At 60.9% G+C, this 25756-nt stretch overlaps 1 protein-coding gene across 1 annotated transcript; it reads right to left on the bottom strand.

The window, feature by feature from the left end:
- Positions 1 to 2272: 2272 nt before the first annotated feature.
- On the bottom strand, positions 2273 to 19573 carry OCLN (occludin). The gene is made up of 8 exons (XM_084221047.1): positions 19532 to 19573; positions 15561 to 16264; positions 11523 to 11681; positions 6188 to 6327; positions 5342 to 5530; positions 4329 to 4500; positions 3266 to 3307; positions 2273 to 3145 (listed from the first exon to the last, which is right to left on the bottom strand). Exons 2-8 carry the CDS (start codon positions 16260 to 16262, stop codon positions 3044 to 3046), a joined length of 1506 nt encoding a protein of 501 aa, XP_084077173.1. The 5' UTR covers positions 16263 to 16264; positions 19532 to 19573; the 3' UTR covers positions 2273 to 3043.
- Between the last annotated feature and the right edge of the window lie 6183 nt (positions 19574 to 25756).

The following is a 25756-nucleotide window of genomic DNA, read 5'->3' as shown; positions in this document are numbered from 1 at the left end:
GGACAGCAGGACAGGTTGGTGAATGGGACACGCCAGACAATGGGATGGATGGACAGACAGCAGGACAGGCTGGTGAACGGGACGGGACGGACAATGGGACGGGCCAGACAATGGGATGGATGGACAGACAGCAGGACAGGTTGGTGAACGGGGGGATGGACAATGGGACAGGCCGGACAATGTGATGGATGGACAGACAGCAGGACAGGTTGGAGAATGGGATGGGACGGACAATGGGACAGGCCGGACAATGGGACAGGCTGGACAATGGGACAGGCTGGACAATGGGACGGGCCGGACAGACAGCAGGACAGGCTGGACAATGGGACAGGATGGACAATGGGACAGGCTGGATGATTGGAGGGGATGGACGGACAGCAGGACAGGTTGGTGAATGGGACGGGACGGACAATGGGACAGGCCGGACAATGGGATGGATGGACAGACATCAGGACAGGTTGGAGAACAGGACAGGCCAGATGACGGGACAGGCCGGACAATGGGATAGATGGACGGACAGCAGGACAGGCTTGAGAACGGGGCGGGACGGACAATGGGATGAAGGGACAGACATCAGGACAGGTTGGAGAACGGGATGGGCCGGACAATGGGACAGGCTGGACGATTCGATGGGATGGACAGACAGCAGGACAGGATGGACAATGGGACAGGCCAGACAATGGGATGGATGGACAGTGGGATGGACAGACAGCAGGACAGGCTGGAGAATGGGACACGCCAGACAATGGGACAGGCTGGACAATGGGACGGGCTGGATGATTGGAGGGGATGGACGGACAGCAGGACAGGTTGGAGAACGGGATGGGCCCTAAAATGGGATGGGCTAGACAACGGGACAGGCCGGACATTGGGACAGGCTGGACAATGGGATGGATGGACAGACAGCAGGACAGGCCGGACAATGGGATGGGATGGGATGGGATGGACAGTGGGATGGACAGACAGCAGGACAGGCTGGAGAATAGGACAAGATGGACAATGGGATGGGCCGGACAATTGGATGGGATGGACAGACAGCAGGACAGGCCGGACAATGGGACGGGCCGGACAATGGGACGGACAGACAGACAGACAGCAGGATGGGCCAGAAGACAGGACGGATGGACAGCAGGATGGGCCGGACAATGGGACGGACAGACAGACAGCAGGATGGGCTGGACAGCGGGACGGACGGACAGACAGCAGGATGGGCTGGCCAGCGGGACGGACGGACAGACAGCAGGATGGGCTGGACAGCGGGACAGACAGACAGCAGGATGGGCTGGACAGCGGGACGGACGCTCCCCGGCCCCGCCAGAACGGGGGCGCGCCCTCACAGGCTGTGCTGCAGAGCTGTGGGGCTGGCACCAAAGGTTTTGGGGTCCCGGCGTTGTCCCCAAAAGGTTTTGGGGTCCTGGTGTTGTCCCCAAAAAGGTCCCAATGTTGTCCTCAACTTGTCCCAAAAAGTTTTGGGGTCCCGGCCTTGTCCCCAAAGATGTCCCAATGTTGTCCTCAAATTGTCCCGGAAAATTCTGGGGTCCCGGCGTTGTCCCCAGAAGTTTTGGGGTCCCGGCGTTGTCACCAAAGGTTTTGGGGTCCTGAGGTTGTCCCCATAAATTTGGGGTCCCGGCTTTGTCCCCAGAAGAGCTCCCGATGTTGTCCCAAATGGTTTTGGGGTCCTGGCGTTGTCCCCAGGGTGTCCCCAAAGAGGGAGGGGACACACGAGGGACACAGACCCCCCCTCCCCCCCACCCCAGGACTGTCCCCCCCGACTGGCACCAGGATGAGCCAGGATTTGGGATTTCAGGATTTTGGGATTTCAGGATTTTGGGATTTCAGGATTTTGGGATTCCGGGACCATTCCCAGCCGACGGAATCCTCGCTCCGCCATATAAACTCATTAATTAACGCCAATTAAAGATGTTTCCTACAACCCCGGCAGTCTGGAATGAGCCAAGATTTGGGATTTCGGGATTTTGGGATTTCAGGATTTTGGGATTTTGGGATTAGGGATTTCAGGATTTGGGATTTAGGGATTTTGGGATTTGGGATTTCAGCATTTCAGGATTTGGGATTTAGGGATTTTGGGATTTGGGGATTCAGGATTTTGGCATTTGGGATTTAGGGATTTCAGGATTTTGGGATTCAGGGAATTTGGGATTTCAGCATTTTGGGATTTGGAATTTCAGGATTTCAGGATTTCGGGATTTGGGATTTCAGCATTTTGGGATTTCAGCCTTTTGGGATTTCAGCCTTTTGGGATTTCAGGATTTTGGCATTTGGGATTTCAGGATTTTAGCTTTTGGGATTTCAGGATTTCGGGATTTGGGATTCAGGGATTTTGGGATTTCAGCATTTTGGGATTACAGGATTTCGGGATTTTGGGATTTCAGGATTTACCAAGGTTTGGGGGGCATTTGGGATTTCTCTCCCTAAGCAGAGAGATTTGGGGTTTCCCCTCCAAAAGCGGGAGAGTTTTTTGGGGTTCCCCTCCCCAATTTGGGGCAATTTCGGCCCTTCCCATTTCACCCCGGCCCCAAATGAAAATCAACAATTACACTTCATTTATTACAAAACAATTAAAATATTACACGATTCCCGCAGTTCCCACCAACTCCCTACGAAATATTTTGGGATTTGGGTCCCCCCCCAAAAATAAAAAACCCCAAAAAAACCCCAAAAGGGTTTTGTTTTTTTTTTTGGTCCCCCAAACCCCAATTTGGGACCCCCAAAACCCCTTTTAAGGCAACCAGGGGAGTGCAAACCCCATAAAAAACCCTATTTACAACCAGGGGAAGGCACTGGGTCCCAAAGGGGTGTGGGGGACATTTGGGGACATTTTGGGGTGGGGACAAGGGGGGTGACACCAACAGCTGCCACCATCCCCCAATCCACCTTGGCACCGGGGAGGGCTCAAAACGAGGAATTTTGGGGTTTTTAAAGACAAAAAAAAGGCACAAAAGTCTTTGGGAGGGGGTGGGGGGGGGTTTTTTGGGGTGTCCCCCCCAGAAATGTCCCTTTTTTTTGGGGTGGGGGTTTGGGGTCAGCCCCGGAGCTGGTCGTAGTCGCTGACCATCCTCTTGATGTGGAAGAGTTTGTTCCGCAGAGTTTGGGATTCCCGCTTCTTGTCCTGGTACTCCGGGCTCTGGGGACAGTTTGGGGACAGTTTGGTTTGGGGACGGTTTGGGGACAGTTTGGGGATGGGTTTGGGGGTGTTCTCAAAAAGGGGGAGAGCCAAAAGGGAGGGAGACCCCCCAGAACTCACCCGCTTGACGTCCTTGAGGTGGTTGTACTCCTCGGCCAGCGCCTGCGGGGACAGCGGGGTCAGGGACAGGGGGACAGGGACAGGGGGACAGCGGGGTCAGGGACAGAGGGACAGGGACAGGGGGACAGCGGGGTCAGGGACAGAGGGACAGGGACAGGGGGACAGGGACAGAGGGGACACAGGGACAGGGACAGAGGGGACAGGGGGATAAGGAGGGGACAGGGATGGGGGGACAGGGACAGGGGACAGGGACAGAGGGGACACAGGGACAGGGGGACAGGGACAGGGGACAGGGACAGGGGGGACAGGGACAGAGGGACAGGAGGGGACAGGGACAGAGGGACAGGAGGGGACAGGGACAGGGGGACAGGGACAGAGGGACAGGAGGGGACAGGAGGGTACAGGGACAAGGGGACAGCAGGGTCAGGGACAGGGGGACAGGGACAGAGGGGACAGGGACAGAGGGGACGGGGGGGGACAGTGGGGTCAGGGGACAGAGGGGACAGGGACAGAGGGACAGGAGGGGACAGAGGGGACAGCGGGGTCAGGGACAGGGGGACAGGGACAGAAGGACAGGGACAGGGGGGACAGTGGGGTCAGGGGACAGAGGGACAGGAGGGGACAGGGACAGAGGGACAGAGGGGACAGAGGGGACAGAGGGGACACAAGGGGACAGAGGGGACAGGAGGGGACAGAGGGGACAGCAGGGTCAGGGACAGAGGGACAGGGACAGAGGGACAGGGACAGGGGGGACAGGGACAGAGGGACAGGGACAGAGGGACAGGGACAGAGGGGACAGGGACAGAGGGACAGGAGGGGACAGGGAGGGGACAGAAAGGGGACAAGGAGGGGACAATGGGGGAGAAATAAGGGTGGGGGGGAGAAGGAAAAAGGGGTGAAAAAGGGGTACAGAGGGGTGAGAAGGGGCACAGAGACAGAGGGGCACAGAGGGGCACCCAGAGGCACCCAGGGGTTGCAGAGGGGCACAGAGGGGCACCCATGGGCACCAAGGGGCACCCAGGGGCACCCAGGGGCACCCAGGCGGGCAGGGGGCAGGGCACACCTGGTACTGGGCGCTGTCCTCGGGCACCAGGTCCAGCTGTGCCGCCAGCTGTGCCAGGCGCTGGTTGAGCCCGTCCATGTGCGCACACAGCTCCTTGTAGCGCCGCAGCTCCCGCCCAAACTCGGCCTTGTAGCGCTGGCGCGTGCCCGGGGAGCCCACCGGGGGGTACAGCCTGCGGGGACAGCGGGACAGGGGGACATTGGGGACAGAGGGACATTGGGTACGGTGGGGACAGCAGGGACAGAGGGACATTGGGGACAGTGGGGACAGAGGGACATTGGGGACAGTGGGGACAGCGGGGGGACAGAGGGACATTGGGGACAGAGGGACAGCAGGGACAGCGGGACAGTGGGGACATTGGGGACAGCGGGGGGACAGAGGGACATTGGGGGGACAGAGGGACAGCGGGGACAGAGGGACAGCGGGGACAGCGGGGACAGCAGGGGATAGCGGGGACAGCAGGGACATCAGGGGATAGCGGGGACAGCGGGGACATTGGGGACAGCGGGGGTATTGGGGACAGTGGGGACAGTGGGGACAGTGGGGACAGCGGGGACATTGGGGACAGCGGGGGTATTGGGGACAGTGGGGACAGTGGGGACATCAGGGGATAGCAGGGACAGCGGGGACAGCGGGGATATTGGGGACATTGGGGATATTGGGGACATTGGGACATTGGGGACATCAGGGGATAGCGGGGACAGTGGGGGGACACTGGGGACAGCAGGGACATTGGGGACACTGGGGACACCGGGTATGGGATATGGGGACATCAGGGACACTGGGGACATTGGATATGGGATATGGGGACACTGGGGACATTGGGGACATTGGGGACATTGGGGACACTGGGGACATTGGATAGGGGATATGGGGACATTGGGGACATTGGGTACATTGGGGACATTGGATACAGGACATGGGGACATCGGGGACATTGGGGACACTGGACACGGGGCCACGGGCACACGGGCCCGCGGGGTTGCGGTGCCTGGCGCGGTCCCCGAGGTCACCTGTGCCACTGCTGGCTGTCGCGCTCGTCGCCGGACTCGGGGGCGGTGGCGGGGTCGGTGTCGCCCTGCGAGCCCTGCGAGCCCCGGCGGCCCCGGCGGCCCCGGCGGCCCCGGCGGGCCGGGGGCTCCTGCGGGGGCGGGGCCGCGTCCGGCTCCTCCGAGGGAGAGGGGGGGTCCGAGGGGGCGGCACTGCGGGGACAGCGGCACGTCGGGCACGGGGACACGGGGGCACGGGGACACGGGGACATCGGGCACAGGGACACGGGGACATTGGGACATCGGGCATGGGGACACTGGGACATCGGGCACGGGGACACGGGGACATCGGGACGTCGGGCACGGGGACACGGGGACATGGGGACACCGGGCACGGGGATATGGGGACATGGGGATTTGGGATATGGGGACACGGGGACATCGGGCACGGGGACATGGGGACATTGGGTACGGGGACACGGGGACATGGGGATTTGAGATGTGGGGACATTGGGACACTGGAGACATTGGGGACATTGGGGACATCAGGGGTATTGGGGATATTGGGATATGGGGACACTGGGGACATTGGGACATTAGATATAGGACATGGGGACACAGCCCTGGGCATGCACAGGGGGATTCCCCCATCCTCGACCCCTCCCCAAATTTCCCGACCCCTCCCCAAATTTCCCGACCCTTCCCCAAATTTCCCGACCCCTCCAATCTTTTCCTCCCCCCTCCCCATATTTCCAACACCTTTCCCACCCCCTCCCCATATTCCCCACCTCTTTCCCTCCTTCTCCACCCCTTTCCCGACCCCTCCCCATATTTCCCGACCCCCCCATCCTTTCCTCGACCCCTCCCCACCTTTTCCATCCCTTTTGGGGGGGGTCGCTGTACAGGGGGGGGCTGTAGGGCGGGGCCGGCCCGGGGGTCCCGCCCTTCTCCGAGTACGCCACGGTGGCGGCCTCGTCCGGAACGCTCGTCCCGCCCGACACGTTTTTCACCTGGAAAAATTTGGGATTTTTGGGGGGAAAACCGAGCGGGGATGAAGGAGGGATCGGCGGGAAACGGCCCGAGAAAATTGCGTGGGAATGGCAGCGAAATTCCCGGAGAAATCCGCGGAAATTCCATGAGGATTCACTGAGAAATCCCCAAAAATTCACTGAGAAACCCCCAAACATTCCCGGAAAATTCACCGAGAAACCCCCGAAAATTCCCTGAGAATTCACCGAGAAATCCCCAAAAATTCCCTGAGAAACCCCCAAACATTCCCAGAAAATTCACGGAAAAATCCCAGAAAATCCCTTGAAGATCCACCAAGAAATCCCTAAAAATTTCATGAGACTTCACCAAGAAACACCCAAAAATTCCCTGAAAGTTGTCCAAGAAATCCCTGAAAATTCCCTGAAAATTCCCTGAGAAATCCAGAAACCCAGTCCACAGAAATCAGGGGTTGTTGTCCCACCTGGAGTCCCCCAAATTCTCCAGGGACGTCCCCAAAAAGCCCAAACCCAAAAAAAACCCCAAACCCAGAAACCCCCAAAACCAACAAACCCAAACCCAGAAACCCCAAAAACCCAAAAACCCCAAAACCAAAAAAAATCCACCAAACCCAGAAACCCCAAAACCCCCCAAAAAAACCCCAAACCCAGAACCCCCCAAACCCCAAAAAAACCCCAAATAAAAAAAACCACCAAACCCAGAAATCCAAAAACCGCAAAACCTAAATAACCCAGAAACCCCCAAAAAACTCCAAACCCCAAAACCCCAAACCCCCAAAAAAACCTCAAAAACCCCAAAACCCCAAAAACCCCAAAACCCAAAAAAACCCACCAAACCCCAAAAACCCCAAAACCCCAAAAACCCCAAACCCCAAAAAAACCCAAAATCAAAAAAACCCCAAATCCCAAAAACCCCAAAACCCCAAAAATCCCAAAAAACCCCAAAAACCCCAAACGCCCGTGGAGAGACAGCGACAAAGCGACAAAGTGACAAAGGGACAGAGCCGGGGGTTGGTGCCACCCTCAGGGTGACGCCCCCGAAGGTTTGGGGTGGCCCCACAGAGGGACAGGCGACATCCGGCTGTCCCCTGTCCCCTTCCTTCCGGCCCTTTGTGGGTTGTTTGTCCCGGACGCCGGTCCCCGCCGCCTTGGTGGCCTTGGGGACATCCGGCCGGACACGCCACTTCCGCCGCTGTCCCCTCCCGGGGGCCACCAGGTGTGTCCCCGAGGCGTGGTGGCATCTTGGGGACAAAGATGTCCCCAAAGGGGGTGACAGCGGCAAAGCGGGGGGAGGTGGCACGTGACGGGGTGGCACTGGGGTGGCACTGAGGTGGCACTGAGGTGGCAGCGTGTCCCCAAAGGGACGGAAATGCCCGGGCAGGGAGGGGCCCGGAGCAAATAAAGGCGGGCGGGATCAAAAGAAATGAAAATAAATAAAATAAAATGGAATGGGATAAAGAGAGAGGCAGGGGACAGGGACATGGGGACAGGGGACAGGGATGGGGATGGGGACAGGGATGGGGACAGGGGACAGGGACATGGGGACAGGGGACAGGGGACAGGGACATGGGGACAGGGGACAGGGACATGGGGACAGGGGACTGGGACATGGGGACAGGGGACAGGGATGGGGATGGGGACAGGGATGGGGACAGGGGACAGGGACATGGGGACAGGGGACAGGGGACAGGGACATGGGGACAGGGGACAGGGACATGGGGACAGGGGACAGGGATGGGGACAGGGATGGGGATGGGGACAGGGGACAGGGGACAGGGACAGGGACACAGGGGAGAGGGATGGGGACAGGGGATAGGGATGGGGACAGGGGGACATGGGGACAGGGACAGGGACACAGGGGACAGGGATGGGGACAGGGGACAGGGACAGGGACACAGGGGATAGGGATGGGGACAGGGATGGGGATGGGGACAGGGGGACATGGGGACAGGGACAGGGACACAGGGGACAGGGATGGGGACAGGGGACGGGGACACAGGGGACAGGGATGGGGACAGGGGGACGGGAATGGGGACACGGGGATGGGAATGGGGACAGGGATGGGGACACAGGGGACAGGGACACAGGGGACAGGGACAGTGGGAGTGGGGACAGGGACAGGGACACAGGGGACAGGGATGGGGACAGGGGACGGGGATGGGGACAGGGGACAGGGATGGGGACACGGGGATGGGAATGGGGACAGGGATGGGGAAATGGGGACAGGGACAGAGGGGACAGGGATGGGGGGACAGGGGACAGGGACAGGGACAAGAACGAGAACAGGGATGGGGACGGGGACAGGGATGGGGACACAGGGGATGGGAATGGGGACAGGGATGGGGACAGCGGACGGGGACACAGGGGACAGGGATGGGGACAGGGATGAGGACAGGGGATGGGGATGGGGACAGGGGACAGGAGAGGGGACAGGGGACAGGGATGGGGACAGGGATGGGGACAGGGGACAGGGATGGGGACAGGGATGGGGACACCGGGAACAGGGACAGGGGACAGGGATGGGGATGGGGACAGGGGACACAGGGGACAGGGACAGAGACACGGGACAGGCACAGGGACAGGGATGGGGACACAGGGGACAGGGACAGAGACACGGGACAGGCACAGGGACAGGGATGGGGACACAGGGGACAGGGGACAGGCACAGGCACAGGCACAGGGACAAGGACAGGAGTGTCCCCAAAGCCATTGTCCCAACCATGGGAAGGCTGTGACATTGCCACCCTGCCCCAGCAGGTGACACATCCCGGGCCACGCTGGCTGCACCGCCATGTCCCCAAGGTCCCCGTGTCCCCAAGGTCCCCGTCCAGTGCCACCAGTCCGGGTTTTCCCGGTGCCACCTCCCGGTTAATCATTGGCCAGACCGAAACCGCCGGTGGCCCCGGTGTCACCTGGCAGTGTCACCTGGCCGTGTCACCTGGCAGTGTCCCCACGCCCTCCTGGGGTCCCCAAACCCTCCCCAAAGTCCCCAACACGAAGTCCCCAAATCCCTCCTGGGGTCCCCAAATCCCCGAAATGCCCCAAACCCAACATTTCCAACAATTCCAGACTCTCAAAACTCTCAAAATCCCAACAATCCCAAACCCCCCAAAATCCCAACAATCCCAAACCCCCCAAAATCCCAACAATACCAAAACCCCCAAATCCCAAAAATCCCAAACTCCCAACAATCCCAACATTTCCAACAATCCCAAACTCCCCACAATCTCCAAAGACTCAACAATCCCAAAAACTTCAACAATCCCAAAATCCCAAAACCCCAAACTGCCAACGATCTCAACAATTCCAAACTCTCAACAATCCCCAAAACTCCCAACAATGCCAACATTTCCAATAACCCCAAAACCCCTGAAATCCCCAAAATCCTCAAACCCCAAAACTCCCAACAATCCCAAAACCCCAACAATCCCCAAAATCCCAAAACTCCCAACAAACCCCAAAACTCCCAACAATCCCAACATTTCAAATTACCCCAAACCCCCACCAATCCCCAAAATCCTCAAACCCCAAACTCCCAACAGCCCCAAAACCCCAAAACTCCCAACAATCCCAACATTTCCAACAATCCCAAACTCCCAACAATCTCCAAAGACCCAAAACTCCCAACAACCCCCAAACTCCCAACAATCCCAAAACCCCCAACAATCCCAACATTTCCAATAACCTCAAAAACCCCACCAACCCCCAAAATCCTCAAACCCCAAACTCCCCATCGCCCCAAACTCCAAACCCCAACATCCCCAAGACCCCAATTGACCCCAAACTCCCAACACCCCACACCCCAAACTCCCCACAACCCCAAACCCCAACATCCCCAAGACCCCAATGGACCCCAAACCCCCAACACCCCAAGACCCCAAACTCCCCACAACCCCAAACCCCCAACATCCCCAAGACCCCAATCGACCCCAAACCCCAAACCCCAACATCCCCAAGACCCCAAACTCCCCACAACCCCAAACCCCAACACCCCAAACTCCCCACAACCCCAACATCCCCAAGACCCCAATCGACCCCAAACCCCCAACACCCCCAGACCCCAATCGACCCCAAACCCCAACATCCCCAAGATCCCAATCTACCCCAAACCCCCAACATCCCCAACACCCCAAACTCCCCACAACCCCAAACCCCAAACCCCAACATCCCCAAGACCCTAATCGACCCCAAATCCCCAACACCCCAACCTCCCCACCGCCCCAAACCCCAACACCCCCAACCCCCCAGACCCCAATCGACCCCAAACCCCCAACACCCCAGTCGACCCCAAACCCAAGACCCCAGACCCCAATTGACCCGAAACCCCAAACCCCAGACCCCAGACCCTAATCGACCCCAAATCCCCAACACCCCAACCTCCCCACCGCCCCAAACCCCAAACCCACAACACCCCAAGACCCCAATTGACCCCAAACCCCAACACCCAAGACCCCAATCGACCCCAAACCCCAACACCCAAGACCCCAATCAACCCCAAACCCCAACATCCCCAAGACCCCAATTGACCCCAATCGACCCCAAACCCCCAACACCCCAACCTCTCTACTGCCCCAAACCCCAAACCCCAAACCCCAACATCCCCAAGACCCCAATCGACCCCAAACCCCCAACACCCCAACCTCCCCACCGCCCCAAACCCCAAACCCCAAGACCCCAATTGACCCAAATCGACCCCAAGCCCCAAGACCCCAGCCCCCAATTGACCTAAATTGACCCAAATTGACCCCAAACCCCAAATCCCAGACCCCAATCGACCCCAAACCCCAACCCCCAGACCCCAATGGACCCCAAACCCCAACCCCAGACCCCAATGGACCCCAAACCCCAGACCCCAATGGACCCCAAACCCCAACCCCCAGACCCCAATCGACCCCAAACCCAAGACCCCAGACCCCAATCGACCCCAAACCCCAACCCCCAAGACCCCAAACTCCCCAATGGACCCCAAACCCCAACCCCAGACCCCAATGGACCCCAAACCCCAACCCCCAGACCCCAATCGACCCCAAACCCCAACCCCCAAGACCCCAAACTCCCCAATGGACCCCAAACCCCAAACCCCAAACCCCAGACCCCAATGGACCCCAAACCCCAAACCCCAACCCCCAGACCCCAATGGACCCCAAACCCCAAACCCCAAACCCCAGACCCCAATGGACCCCGACCCCGTGTCTCACCCACTCCTCGACGTCGGGGCCCTGGGGCGGGGCGGGCGGCCGGTCCCAGTGGATGTTGTGCTTGCCGTACTTCCAGATCTTTCCGCGGGTCCGGTGCGCCAGGACACAGACCAGGCACAGCAGGAGCACCGTCAGGAACCCGCAGGCGATGGCCACGGCCTGGGGGAAAGGGGTTTGGGGTTTGGGGTTTGGGGGGTTGGATTTGGGGATTCGGGAATTTGGGGTTTGGGGTTTGGATTGGGGGATTTGGGGGTTGGGGGTTTGCGGCATTTGGGGGGTTTGGGGTTTGGGGGGTGTGGATTGGGGGTTTGGGGATTTGGGGTTTGGGGGTTTGGATTGGGGGGTTTGGGGTTTGGGGGTTGGGGTTTGGGGTTTGGGTTGGGGGGTTTGGGGTTTGGGGGGGTGGGGTTTGGGGATTTGGGGTTTGGGGGTTTGGGAATTCAGGGATTTGGGGTTTGGGGTTTGGATTTGGGGATTTGGGGTTTGGGGGGTTTGGATCGGGGGGTTTGGGGGTTTGGGGGTTTGAGGATTTGGGGTTTGGGGATTTGGGGTTTGGGGATTCGGGGATTTGGATTTGGGGATTTGGGGTTTGGGGGGTTTGGATTGGGGGCTTTGGGGTTTGGGGGTTGGGGGGTTTGGATTGGGGGATTGGGGGGTTTGGGGGTTTGGGGGGTTTGGCGTTTGAGGGGTTTGGAGTGGGGGGTTTGGGGTTTGGGGTTTGGGGTTTGGGGTTTGGGGGGTTTGGAGTGGGGGATTTGGGGTTTGGGGATTTGGGGTTTGGGGGTTGGGGGTGTAGGGTTTGGGGTTTGAATTGGGGGGTTTGGGGTTTGGGGGTTTGGATTGGGGGATTTGGGGTTTGGGGTTTGGATTGGGGGGTTTGGGGTTTGGGGGATTTGGGAGGTTGGATTTGGGGATTCAGGAATTTGGGGTTTGGATTGGGGGATTTGGGGTTTGGGGTTTGGGATTTGGGGATTTGGATTGGGGAGATTGGGGGTTGGGGGTTTGGATTGGGGGATTTGGGGATTTGCGGATTCGAGGTTTCGGCATTTGGGGATTCAGGGATTTGGGGTTCAGGGATTCGGGGCTTGGGGATTTGGGGTTCAGGGATTCGGGGCTTGGGGATTTGGGGTTGAGAATTCAGGGCTTCGGGGATTTGGGGTTTGGGGATTCGGGAATTCAGGGATTTGGGGTTCAGGGTCTGGGAATTCAGGGATTCGGGGCTCAAGGTTGGGAATTCGGGAATTCGGGGTTTGGGGTTGGGAATTCAGGGGTTTGGGGATTTGGGATTTGGGCATTTGGGAATTCGGGGATTTGGGATTCAGGGTTTGGGGATTTGGGAATTCAGGAGTTTGGGGATTTGGGAATTCAGGGATTCAGGTTTTGGGGATTCCTGGGATTGGGGCTTTCATCCCTAAAATCCTCATGGTGTTCGGTGAGCCCAGTCCCAGACATTCTCGGCGTGCTTCCCAAATCCCAAACCTTTCCCTGTCCTTCCCAAATCCCAAACCCCAAACCTTTCCCAAACCCCAAACCTTTCCCAAATCCCAAACCTTTCCTGTTCTTTCCAAATCCCAAACCCCAAACCTTTCCCAAATCCCAAACCTTTCCTGTCCTTCCCAAATCCCAAATCCCAAACCCCAAACCCTTCCCAAATCCCAAACCTTTCCCAAACCCCAAAACTTTCCTGTCCTTCCCAAATCCCAAACCTTTCCCTGTCCTTCCCAAACCTCAGATTTGGGGTTTGGGGAGTTTGGGGATTCTAAAAGGACAGGAAATGTTTGGGAATCGGGAACGTTTGGGATTGAGGAAGATTCGGGGTTTGGGAAGGTCGGGCAGGATTTGGGGGCTCCCGGGCCCCCATCCCGGGCCGGCCCCATCCCGGGCCGGTCCCGGTCCCGATCCCGGTCCCGGCCCCATCCCGGTCCCGATCCCGATCCCAGCCCCATCCCGGGCCAGTCCCGGGCCCCCATCCCGGGCCGGCCCCATCCCGGGCCAGTCCCGGGCGGCCCCGGGCGCTCCCGGTCCCACCGGCCGGGCTGGAAGCGCCGCATTCCAATTCCAGCCCCGGCGCGGGGAGTGGCCCCGGCCTGGCCAGGGACGGGACCGGGACCGGGACCGGGACCGGGATCGGGATCGGGACCGGGATTGGGATCTGGGAATGATTTGGGACCGGGATCGGGACCGGGACTGGGACCGGGACCCGGACTAGGACCGGGACTGGAACCGGGATCGGGATTGGGATCTGGGAATGATTTGGGACCGAGACCGGGATCCGGGATCGGGACCGGTACCGGGATCCGGGCCCGGGATCCCGGGAATGCTTTGGGATCGCCGGGGTTTGGGGCTGGCTTGGGGATGAGCAGGGGGGAGGTGAGCGAGGGGGCGGGGCTGATTCCTGAATCCCAAATTTTTCTCTGCCCTTCCCGAATCCCAAACCTTTCCATGGCGGTCCTTCCCTCACCCCCTGGGGGTCCTTCCCTCATTTTTGGGGGGTCCTTCCCTCCCCTCCCGGTGGTCCCTGTCCCCTCCCGGTGGTCCCTGTCCCCTGGCGGTCTCCATCCCCCCTTGGTGGTCCCCAGTAGCCCCTGTCCCCTCCTGGTAGTCCCCATTCCCCATGTAGCCCCTGTCCCCCAGTAGCCCCACGTGCCCTCCTGGTGGTCCCTGTCCCCCAGTAACCCCTTTCCCCTCCCGGTACCCCATCCCCTGTCCCGGTACCCCCCTCCCGGTACCCCCGTCCCGGTACCCCATCCTCCATCCTGGTACCCCATGCCAGTACCCCATCCCCCATCCCGGTACCCCATCCCCTGTCCCGGTACCCCCATCCCGGTACCCCATCCCCCATCCCGGTACCCCATCCCCTGTCCCGGTACCCCCATCCCGGTACCCCATCCCAGTACCCCATCCCCTGTCCCGGTACCCCATCCCCCATCCCGGTACCCCGTCCCCCATCCTGGTACCCCCTCCCAGTACCCCATCCCCTCCTGGTACCCCTATCCCGGTACCCCATCCCCCATCCCGGTACCCCTTTCCCCCATCCCGGTACCCCATCCCCATCCCGGTACCCCATCCCGGTACCCCCATCCCGGTACCCCATCCCGGTACCCCACTCCCATGCCGGTACCCCATCCCCATCCCGGTACCCCATCCCCATCCCGGTACCCCATCCCCATCCCGGTACCCCTTTCCCCCCTCCCGGTCCCGGTGCCCCCTCACCTCCTGCGGGTCCACGGTGCAGTAGTGATACAGGTACTGGTTGAGCACGGCCCCTCCCGGTACCCCATCCCGGTCCCCCATCCCGGTACCCCATCCCCCCTCCCGGTACCCCCCCCCGTTCCCCCCTCACCTCCTGCGGGTCCACGGTGCAGTAGTGGTACAGGTACTGGTACCCCATCCCCATCCCGGTACCCCATCCCGGTACCCCCTCCCCCATCCCGGTACCCCATCCCCCATCCCGGTACCCCATCCCGGTACCCCATCCACATCCCGGTACCCCATCCCCATCCCGGTACCCCCATCCCGGTACCCCCTCCCGGTCCCGTTCCCCCCTCACCTCCTGCGGGTCCACGGTGCAGTAGTGGTACAGGTACTGGTACCCCATCCCCATCCCGGTACCCCATCCCGGTACCCCATCCCCTGTCCCGGTCCCGGTGCCCCTCACCTCCTGCGGGTCCACGGTGCAGTAGTGGTACAGGTACTGGTACCCCATCCCCATCCCGGTACCCCCTCCCAGTACCCCATCCCGGTACCCCATCCCGGTACCCCAGTACCCCCTCCCGGTCCCGTTCCCCCCTCACCTCCTGCGGGTCCACGGTGCAGTAGTGGTACAGGTACTGGTACCCCATCCCTATCCCGGTACCCCTTTCCCCATCCCGGTACCCCCATCCCGGTACCCCCTCCCGGTCCCGGTGCCCCTCACCTCCTGCGGGTCCACGGTGCAGTAGTGGTACAGGTACTGGTACCCCATCCCCATCCCGGTACCCCCTCCCGGTACCCCATCCCGGTACCCCGGTACCCCCTCCCGGTCCCGGTCCCCCTCACCTCCTGCGGGTCCACGGTGCAGTAGTGGTACAGGTACTGGTTGAGCACGGCCCCTCCCGCGTACACCTGGCTGCACATGGCCAGCAGCGGGCTGTAGTAGTACCCGGCCCCTCCGGCCTGCGCCTGGGGGTTCACCCCCACCACGTAGACGATGCTCGCCACCAGCTCCAGCACGGCCAGCACGGCGCTCACCACGATCACCACCAGGTAAAACCGGCGCGACCGCGCCGAGCTCGACTTGCCCAAACTGGCCACCAGCATCCCCAACTGGGCGAGGAAACACAACACCGCCGCGGCGATCATGAACCCGTTAGCGGCCCGCGGGTTGGTCGCTCCGCCGTAATACCCGCCGTAACCGTAGCCGTAATTCACCCCGCCGCCGTAATAACCGGAACCGTAAAACCCGCCCAGCCCGGTGCCCAGCGCGCCGCCGTAACCGAAGCCGTAACCGTAATCCCAGGCCAGCGTGGAGGCCACGCAGGCGAAGACGGCCAGGCAGAGCAGCATCACCGCGCCCTGCAGCAGCCGCACCAGCCCCGGTGGCGACGACCACTTGTAAAAGAGCTGCGGGACGTCCTCGATGTAGTAAGAACCCGGTGGCGGCGAGCGGGAGGGGAAATCGTAGCCGTAATCGCCGGTGGGTGGCCCGTAGGAGGCGGGGGGCGGCCCGTAGGAGGTGTCGTAGGGTTTTTTGGTGAACATCCCTGAAAGGGGAGGGAGAAAAAGAAATAAAGGTGGTGGTGGTGGTGTCGGCTGGAAGGACTTTGGTCCCTTTGGCAGCGTCGCCACCCAGCCCGGGAGGGAGAGGGAGGCGCGGTTCGTGCGGGGAAACTGAGGCACGGGGTTGGCACAGCGAGGTGGGGAGGCTGGAAAATTTTGGAGATGGTATTAAAGGAAAAAAATGACTGGGAGGTGCTGGGGAAAAATGTTGGTGAGCTCGTGGAAAGTCCTTGGAGATGCCACAAAAAAAATATCCTTGGAGACATCACAAAAAGCTGGGAAACCTCCCTGAAAAGAACCTGGAGAGAGCCACAAAAAATCTTGGAGAACCCCCAAAAAAACCCTTGGAAACCTTCCCCAAAAAACCCCTTGGAGATCCTACCAAGAAAAATCTTGGAGACCCCAAGAAAAATTTTGGAGATGCCACAGAAAATCCTTGAAAACCCCCCCCAAAAAAGTTTGGAGACCCTACAAAAAAACTCCTCAGAGACTCCACAAACAAATTTAGAGACATCCCCAAAAAATACCTGGAGATCCCACCAAAAATCCTTGGAAATACCCCAAAAAAACCTTGGGAGAACCCAAAAAAAAGCTGGGAAACCTCCCCGAAAAGAACCTGGAGAGACCCACAAAAATCCTTGGAGACCCCACAAAAAAAAACCTTGAAGAACCCCCCAAAAAAACCCTTGGAAACCTTCCCTAAAAAACCCCTTGGAGATCCCATTAAAAAAAAAAAAAACACAGCTTGGGGATGCTGCCGAAAAAATCTTGGAGACCTCATGAAAAATTTTGGGGATGCTGCCAAAAAAGTCTTGGAGATGCTCTACGAAAAGTTTTGGGGTGTCCAAAAAACTCTTGGAGATCCCAGCAAAGAACAACTTGGAGGTCCTACCAAAAAATAAAAAATCTTGGAGATCTCATGAAGAATTTTGAGGATGCTGCCAAAAAATCCTTGGAAATCCCAGCAGAAAAAGCTGGGAAACCTCCCCGAAAGGAACCTGGAGAGACCCCCCAAAAAATCTTGGAGACCCCACAAAAAAACCCCCAAAAAACCTTGAAAACCTTCCCAAAAAAACCTCTTGGAGATCCCACAAAACCCTTTGGAGATCCCTCAAAAAAGCCCTTGGAGATCCTACCAAGAAAAATCTTGGAGACCCCAAGAAAAATTTTGGAGATGCCACAGAAAATCCTTGAAAACCCCCCCCAAAAAAAGTTTGGAGACCCCACAAAAAAACTCCTCAGAGACTCCACAAACAAATTGAGAGACATCCCCAAAAAATACCTGGAGATCCCCCAAAAAATCCTTGGAGAACTCCCAAAAAAACCCCAAAAAACCCCTTGGAAACCTTCCCTAAAAAACCCCTCAGAAATCCCACAAAAACCTTTGGAAAACCCATAAAAAGACCTTGGAGACCCCTTTAAAAAAAACCCAAAAATTAAAAAACTCAGAGATCATCCACCAAAAAAATAAAATAAAATACCTGAAGATCCTCCCCCCAAAAAAAACCTCGGAGAAACCACCAAAAAAACCCAAAAAATTTGGAGATCCCACAAAATAAAAACAACTTTGGAGATCCCACAAAATCCTGGGAATGTTTTCTGGGGAAACTGAGGCACGGCGTTGACGTGGGGAAACTGAGGCACGGCTGAGTCACCGGCCGGAGTCTCGGTGTCCCCTCCCTGTCCCCGGTGTCCCCTCCCTGTCCCCGGGAGCTGCGGGGCCGGCCGGGAATTAATCGGGATTGTTGGAATTCCCGCGATTGGGGAAGGTCTGAGCGGATTAAAAGAAATTAAAATAAATCCAAATAAGGGCGGATTAAAATCAAAATAATTAAAAATAATGATAATTAACGAGGTCACGTGGAAAAATTGAGGGGGGGGTTAAAAATTAGTGAAAATTAATTTGGGGATCCCCCAAAAATAAATCCCCCCCCCCCGATCGCTGCGGGAAACCCGAACCGGGCCGGTTCCGGTGGTACCGGGGCTCGGTGGGAGCCGCGGGAGGAGTTTTGGGGGCGCCACCGATCCCGAATCCCCCGGTACCGGGCGGATTCGCCCCCGTTCGACCGCACCGGGAGCCGCCGCGGGGAGCGGAGCGCGGTGTCGCCGGTGGCGGCGGGGCCGGGGACGGCTCCGGTACCGGGAGCGCTACCGGGGGCAGCGCGGAGGGGATTTCGGTGGTGCCGGGGAGCCCGGTACCGGGGCGGAGCTGCTGGGGAGCCCGGTACCGCTCGGGAATTCGGTACCGGCGGGGACCCGGCTGTCGGTATGGACCCGGTGGGGACCCCGGTACCGCTCTGGAATCCGGTACCGGCGGGGACCCCGGTACCGCTGTGAACCCGCTGGGGCCCCCGTACCGCTGTAGACCCGGTGGGGACCCCGGTACCGCTCGGGAATCCCGGTACCGGTACCGCTGTGAACCCGCTGGGGCCCCGATACCGGTACGGACCCGTTGGGGACCCCGGTACCGCTCGGGAATCCGGAACCGACAGGGACCCGGTGCCGGTATGGACCCGGTGGGGACCCCGGTACCGCTGTGGACCCGATGAGGACCCCGGTACCACTTTAGGATCCGGTACCGGCGAGGATCCGGGTGCCGGTGGGGACCCGATGAGGACCCCGGTACCGCTTTAGGATCCGGTACCGGCGGGGACCCGGCTGCCGGTGGGGACCCGATACCGCTCGGGAATCCGGAACCGACAGGGACCCGGCTGCCGGTGGGGACCCGGTGGGGACCCCGGTACCGCTGTGGACCCGGTGAGGACCCCGGTACCGGTACGGACCCGGTGAGGACCCCGGTACCGCTTTAGGATCCGGTACGGGCGGCGATCCGGGTGCCGGTGGGGACCCGGTGGGGACCCCGGTACCGCTTTAGGATCCGGTACCGGCGAGGACCCGGGTGCCAGTGGGGACCCGGGTGCCGCTCGGGAATCCGGAACCGCTGTGGACCCGGTGGGGACCCCGGTACCGCTTTCGAATCCGGTACCGGCGGGGACCCGGCTGCCGGTGGGGACCCCGGTACCGCTCTGAAACCCCGTGGCCGCTCCCGGTTCGGCCCGCGGTACCGCAGAGAAGCGCGGCGGGGCCCCCGGTGCCGCGGGGAAGGACGAACCCCCCCCCCACCCCCTCCCGGTGCGCAGCGGGGAGCGGAGCCCCCCCTCCCCCTCCCCGGTGCTCCCTCCCGTTCCGGTACCGCCCTCCGGTGCCGGTGCCGGTACCGGGGGAGTTCCCGGTACGGCGGAGCCGCTCACCTGCCGCCGCCTCCGCCGCTTTGTTCACCTTAAAATGGCAGCCGGGAGCGGCGGAGGCGGCGGCGGCGGCGGCGCTGCGGGACCGGCCCCGGGCCCGCCCCCGGGGAGGGCGGGGGGGGCAGCGCGGGCACGGAGGGGTTAAAAAGGGGGCGGGGCCCAACCGGGAGGAGCCCCCGGGGGGGTTCGGGGACGTTTTGGGGACAAAAAAGGGGAAATTGGGGACGGGAGAGACCCCCCTGAATAAAACTTTTCGGTGTTGATTACCCGAGGTGATTAATTAATTAATGAGTTCATTAATTAATTAATTAATGTTTAATTGCCTCATTTCTGCGGGGGGGGGGGGGAGGGACACGGCCGGGGGGGCGCAAAGGGGGCGGGGCCTCCCCAAAAAACCCCAAAATTTGGGGGGGGGATCCCGGGGTGGTCCCGGGTGTGGCGGCACCGGGATCGGGGCGGATCCACCGGGATCGGGAATGGCGGGATGGATCCTTCCAGAATGGATCCACCGGGATCGGGATGGATCCACCGGGATCGGGAATGGCGGGATGGATCCTTCCAGAATGGATCCAACCGGGATCGGGGTGGATCCAGCGGGATCGGGAATGGAGGGAATGATCCGTGGGGATTGGGAATGCTGGGATGGATCCTTCCAGAATGATCCACCGGGATCGGGAATGCCGGAATGGATCCAGTGGGATCAGGAATGTCGGGGTGGATCCAACGGCATCGGGAATATCGGGATGGATCCTTCCAGAATGGATCCACCGGGATCGGGATGGATCCAACTGGAAACAGGATGGATCCAACTGGGATCGGGATGGATCCAGTGGGATCGGGAATGTTGGGATGGATCCTTCCAGAATGGATCGACCGGGATCAGGATGGATCCAGTGGGATCAGGAATGTCGGGATGGATTCACCGGGAATGGGATGGATCCAACCGGGATCAGGAATGCTGGGAATGATCCAGTGGGATCGGGAATGTCAGGATGGATCCACCGGAAATGGGAATGTCGGGAATGATCCAACGGGGATCAAGAATGTCGGGGTGGATCCTTCCAGAATGGATCCACCGGGATCGGGATGGATCCTGTTGGGATCAGGAGTGAGGGAATGGATCCAGCCAGGAGTGGATCCACCGGGATCGGGAATGTTGGGATGGATCCCACGGGGATTGGGGTGGATCCAGCTGGGAATGATCGCACCGGGAATGTCGGGAATTCCACTGGGATGGATCCAGCCGGGATCAGGAATGTCGGGGTGGATCCTTCCAGAATGGATCCACCGGGATCGGGGTGGATCCTGTTGGGATCAGGAATGCCAGAATGGATCCAGCCAGGAGTGGATCCACCGGGATCGGGAATTCTGGGGTGGATCCAGCCGGGATCGGGAACGTCGGGATGGATCCCGCCGGGAATGTCGGGAATCGCCCTGGGGTGGATCCAGCCGGGATCGGGATGGATCGTCCGGCCCCGGTGACACTTTTGGGGACATCTTTGGGGACCCAGCCCTTGGCCACGCTGACATTTTTGGGGACCCCTTTGGGGACATTTTTGGGGACCCAGCCCCTGGCCACGGTGACACTTTTGGGGATCCCGTTGGGGACCCCGTTGGGGACCCAACTCCTGGCCATGGGGACACTTTTAAGGACCCTTTTGGGGACCTAACCCCTGGCCACACTGACATTTTTGGGGACACTTTTGGGGACCCCTTTAGGGCCACAGCCCCTGGCCACAGTGACACTTTTGGGGACATTTTTGGGGACCCAACCCCTGGCCCCGGTGACACTTTTGGGGACACTTTTGGGGACCCCTTTGGGGACTCAGCCCATGGCCATGGTGACACTTTTGGGGACACTTTTGGGGACCCAGCCCTTGGCCACACTGACATTTTTGGGGACACTTTTGGGGACCCTTTTGGGGACCCAGTCCCTGGCTGTGGTGACACTTTTGGGGACATTTCTGGGGACACTTTTGGGGACCCCTTTGGGGACACAGCCCTTGGCCACGGTGACACTTTTGGGGATCCCGTTGGGGACCCCTTTGGGGACACAGCCCCTGGCCGTGGTGACACCTTTGGGGACACCTTTGGGGACCCCTTTGGGGACACAGCCCCTGGCCGTGGTGACACCTTTGGGGACCCTTTTGGGGACACTTTTGAGGACACTTTTGGGGACACTTTCGGGGTCCCAGCGCCGCCCCCCGCCCTGCCCCGCGCTGTCCCCAGCTCCTCCTGGAAGGTGACACGCCTGGCGCGCGCTGGCGGCGACATCGCCACGGGGGGCGGGGACACGGCGGCGCCGAGGGGACACTGCGGGGACACTGCGGGGATGTCGCCGCTGCCGCCACCCCCGCGGGGCTCCTGGCGCTTCGAGGCCACCCCTGGAGGGGACACACAAGTTGTCACCGTGCCTCAGTTTCCCCCAGGCCACCGTGTCCCTCGCGGTGTCCCCAGGGATGGGCGGGGAGCGCCGTGTCCCCTCCTGTCCCCTCCTGTCCCCTCCTGTCCCCTCCCTGCCCAGCCCTTGGGGACAGTGGCCGCTGTGCTGTCCCTGCCACCGCCGTTACCTGCGCGTCGCATGGGGAGGGGACACAGAGACCCCCGGGCACGGCGCGATGTCCCCTGGCTGCTCCGCAGTGCCACCAGCGGTGCCACCAGCGGTGTCACCACAGTGCCACCAGCGGTGCCACCGTCAGTGTCACCGGCAGTGCCACCGGCGGTGTCACCAGCGGTGTCACCGGCAGTGCCACCAGCGATGTCACCAGCGGTGTCACCGGCAGTTCCACCCGCAGTGCCACCAGCAGTGCCACCAGCAGTGTCACCAGCAGTGTCACCCGCAGTGTCACCAGCGGTGCCACCGTCAGTGTCACCGGCAGTGCCACCAGCGGTGCCACCAGCAGTGTCCCCGCAGTGTCACTGGCAGTGCCACCAGCAGTGTCCCCGCAGTGTCACCAGCAGTGCCACCGGCAGTGCCACCAGCGGTGCCACCAGCAGTGTCCCCGCAGTGCCACCAGTGGTGTCACCAGCAGTGCCACCCGCAGTGTCACCACAGTGTCACCGGCAGTGTCACCAGCAGTGCCACCAGCAGTGCCACCCACAGTGCCACCGGCAGTGTCACCAGCAGTGTCACCGGCAGTGCCACCCGCAGTGTCCCCGCAGTGCCACCCGCAGTGCCACCAGCAGTGTCCCCGCAGTGTCCCCGCAGTGCCACCAGCGGTGTCCCCGCAGTGCCACCCGCAGTGTCCCCGCAGTGCCACCAGCGGTGTCACCGCCGCCAGGCACCGCGCGTTAATCATTGACAGCCTCGCGCCACCCCCATTGTCGCACGGGGCCACCACCCCTCCCCTCCCCCACCTGCGCGGTGTCCCCAACCCTCCTGGCGCCCCAAAAAGGCTCTGGGGTCCCCAAAAAACCCGCGCGGGGTTTGTCACCACCCCACGGACACAAAGGGTGGGGGGAACTCCCGGGGAGGGGGGGAAACCCCCAAAACCCCCCAAAAAACCCCAAAATCCCCCCAAAATCCCCCCCAACTCCAAAAATCCTCCCAAATTCTCCTCCAAATCACCCCAACCCCAAAAATCCCCCTCAAAACCCAAAAAATCTCCCTCAAAATCCCCCCAAAACCCCAAAAAATCTTCCCAAAATCCTCCCCAAAAAATTCCCCCCAAAATCCCCAAAATTCCCCCCAAAATCCCCCTCAAAACCCCAAAAATCCCCCAATAATCCCCCAAACCCCCTAAAACCCCCCCCAAAATCACCCTGAAAATCTCCCCCCAAAATCCCAAAAATCTCCCCAAAATCCCCCCCCAAAACCCCAAAAATCCCCCCAAAATCCGCCCCGAACCCCCCAAACCCCCTAAAATTCCCCCAAACCGCCCCAAAATCCCCCCAAAGCCCCTAAAAATCCCCCCCACAAACCCCCCCCCAAAATCCCAAAAAATCCCCTCAAAATTCCCCCCAAACCGCCCCAAACCTCCCCAAAATCCCAAACCTCCCCCCAAAACCCCTCAAAATCCCCCCCAAACCGCCCCAAATTCCCCCCAAAATCCCCAAATCGCCCCAAAATCCCCAAATTTCCCCCCAAAACCCCCCCAGGCCAAGCAGAGAGCGACACCTCCAGGTCAGGCTCCTTTAATTCGCGCCTCAGCCCCCCCCGAATCCCCCCCAAAAAAACCTCGAATCCCCCCCAAATCCCCCCCCAAAAAAACCCCAAATCCCCCCCCAAAAAAACCTCGAATCCCCCCCAAAAAAACCCCGAATCCCCCCCAAAATCCCTTCCCCCACCCCCCCCCAAATTTTCCCGCCGGGGGGGGGAAACTGAGGCACAGAGAGGTGACGTCACCGAGGTCACTTTGCCCCCCCCCCCCCCCAATTTTGGGGGTCACCCCGGGGGTCTCCCCCCCCTCCCCCCCCTCTCCAAACCTGCCCCCCCCCATTTCAGCCCCTCCCCCCCCCCCGGGTGGCTCCGGGTTTGTCCCCTCTGTCCCTTGTCCCCTCCCCCAGACCCCCCCCCAAAATAAAAAAGGCTCAGCTCGGCTCCCACCGATTGGGGGGGGGGATCCGGAGGGGTTTTGGGGGGTCCTGAGGGGGTTTTGGGGGGTCCCGGGGGGTTTTGGGGGGTCCTGGGTGGGTTTTTGGGGGGTCCTGAGGGGGTTTTGGGGGGTCCCGAGGGGGTTTTGGGGGGTCCCGGGTGGGTTTTGGGGGGTCCTGGGTGGGTTTTGGGGGGATCCTGAGGGGGTTTTGGGGATCCTGGGGGGATTTTGGGGGATCCTGAGGGGTTTTGGAGGGTCCCGGGTGGGTTTTTGAGGGGTCCCGGGTGGGTTTTGGGGGGTCCCGGGTGGGTTTTGGGGGGTCCTGAGGGGGTTTTGGGGGATCCCGGGGGGGTTTCGGGAGTCCTGGGGGGGTTTTGGGGGGTCCCAGGGGGTTTTTTGGGGATCCCGGGGGGGTTTTGGTGGGTCCCGGGGGGATTTTGGGGGTCCCGGGGGGGTTTTGGGGGGTCCTGAGGGGGTTTTGGGGGGTCCCGGGGGGGTTTGGGGGGTCCCGGGTGGGTTTTGGGGGATCCTGAGGGGGGTTTGGGGGGTCCTGAGGGGGTTTTGGGGGGTCCTGAGGGGTTTTGGGTGGTCCTGGGGGGGTTTTGGGGGGTCCTGGGGGGTTTTTGGGGGATCCTGAGGGGGTTTGGGGGGTCCCGGGTGGGTTTTGGGGCGTCCCGGGGGGGTTTTGGGGGGTCCTGGGGGGGTTTTGGGGGGTCCTGAGGGGGTTTTGGGGGTCCCGGGTGGGTTTTGGGGGGTCCTGGGGGGGTTTTGGGGGGTCCTGAGGGGGCTTTGGGGGGTCCCGGGTGGGTTTTGGGGGGTCCCGGGGGGGTTTTGGGGGGTCCTGGGGGGGTTTTGGGGGGTCCTGAGGGGGTTTTGGGGGTCCCGGGTGGGTTTTGGGGGGTCCTAGGGGGGTTTTGGGGGTCCTGTGGGGGATTTGGGGGGTCCCGGGGGGATTTGGGGGGTCCTGAGGGGGTTTTGGGGGGTCCTGTGGGGGATTTGGGGGGTCCTGAGGGGGTTTTGGAGGATCCTGAGGGGTTTTGGGGGGTCCCGGGGGGGTTTTGGGGGGTCCTGGGTGGGTTTTTGGGGGTCCCGGGGGGGTTTTGGGGGGTCCCGGGGGGATTTGGGGGGATCCTGAGGGGGTTTTGGGGGGTCCTGGAGGGGTTTTTGGGAGGTCCCGGGGGGGTTTTGGGGGGTCCCGGGGGGATTTGGGGGGTCCCGGGTGGGTTTTGGGGGGATCCTGAGGGGGTTTTGGGGGGTCCTGGAGGGGTTTTTGGGGGGTCCTGAGGGGGTTTTGGGGGGTCCCGGGGGGGTTTTGGGGGGTCCCGGGGGATTTTGGGGGGTCCCGGGGGGTTTTGGGGGGTCCTGAGGGGGTTTTGGGGGATCCTGAGGGGGTTTTGGGGGTCCCGGGTGGGTTTTGGGGGGTCCTGAGGGGGTTTTGGGGGATCCTGGGGGGGTTTAGGGAGTCCCGGAGGGATTTTGGGGGGTCCTGAGGGGGTTTTGGGGGATCCTGAGGGGGTTTTGGGGGGTCCAGGATGGGTTTTGGGGGGTCCCGGGGGGATTTTGGGGGATCCTGAGGGGGTTTTGGGCGGTCCCGGAGGGATTTTGGGGGATCCTGAGGGGGTTTTGGGGGTCCTGGGGGGGTTTTGGGAGGTCCCGAGGGGGTTTTGGGGGTCCGGAGGGATTTTGGGGGGTC

This window comes from Fringilla coelebs (assembly GCF_963513975.1).
Source record: "Fringilla coelebs genome assembly, chromosome: 24".
NCBI classification, from domain to species: domain Eukaryota; kingdom Metazoa; phylum Chordata; class Aves; order Passeriformes; family Fringillidae; genus Fringilla; species Fringilla coelebs.
The sequence above is the reverse complement of the archived record's forward strand: the minus strand, read 5'-3'. Positions and strand labels throughout refer to the sequence as shown.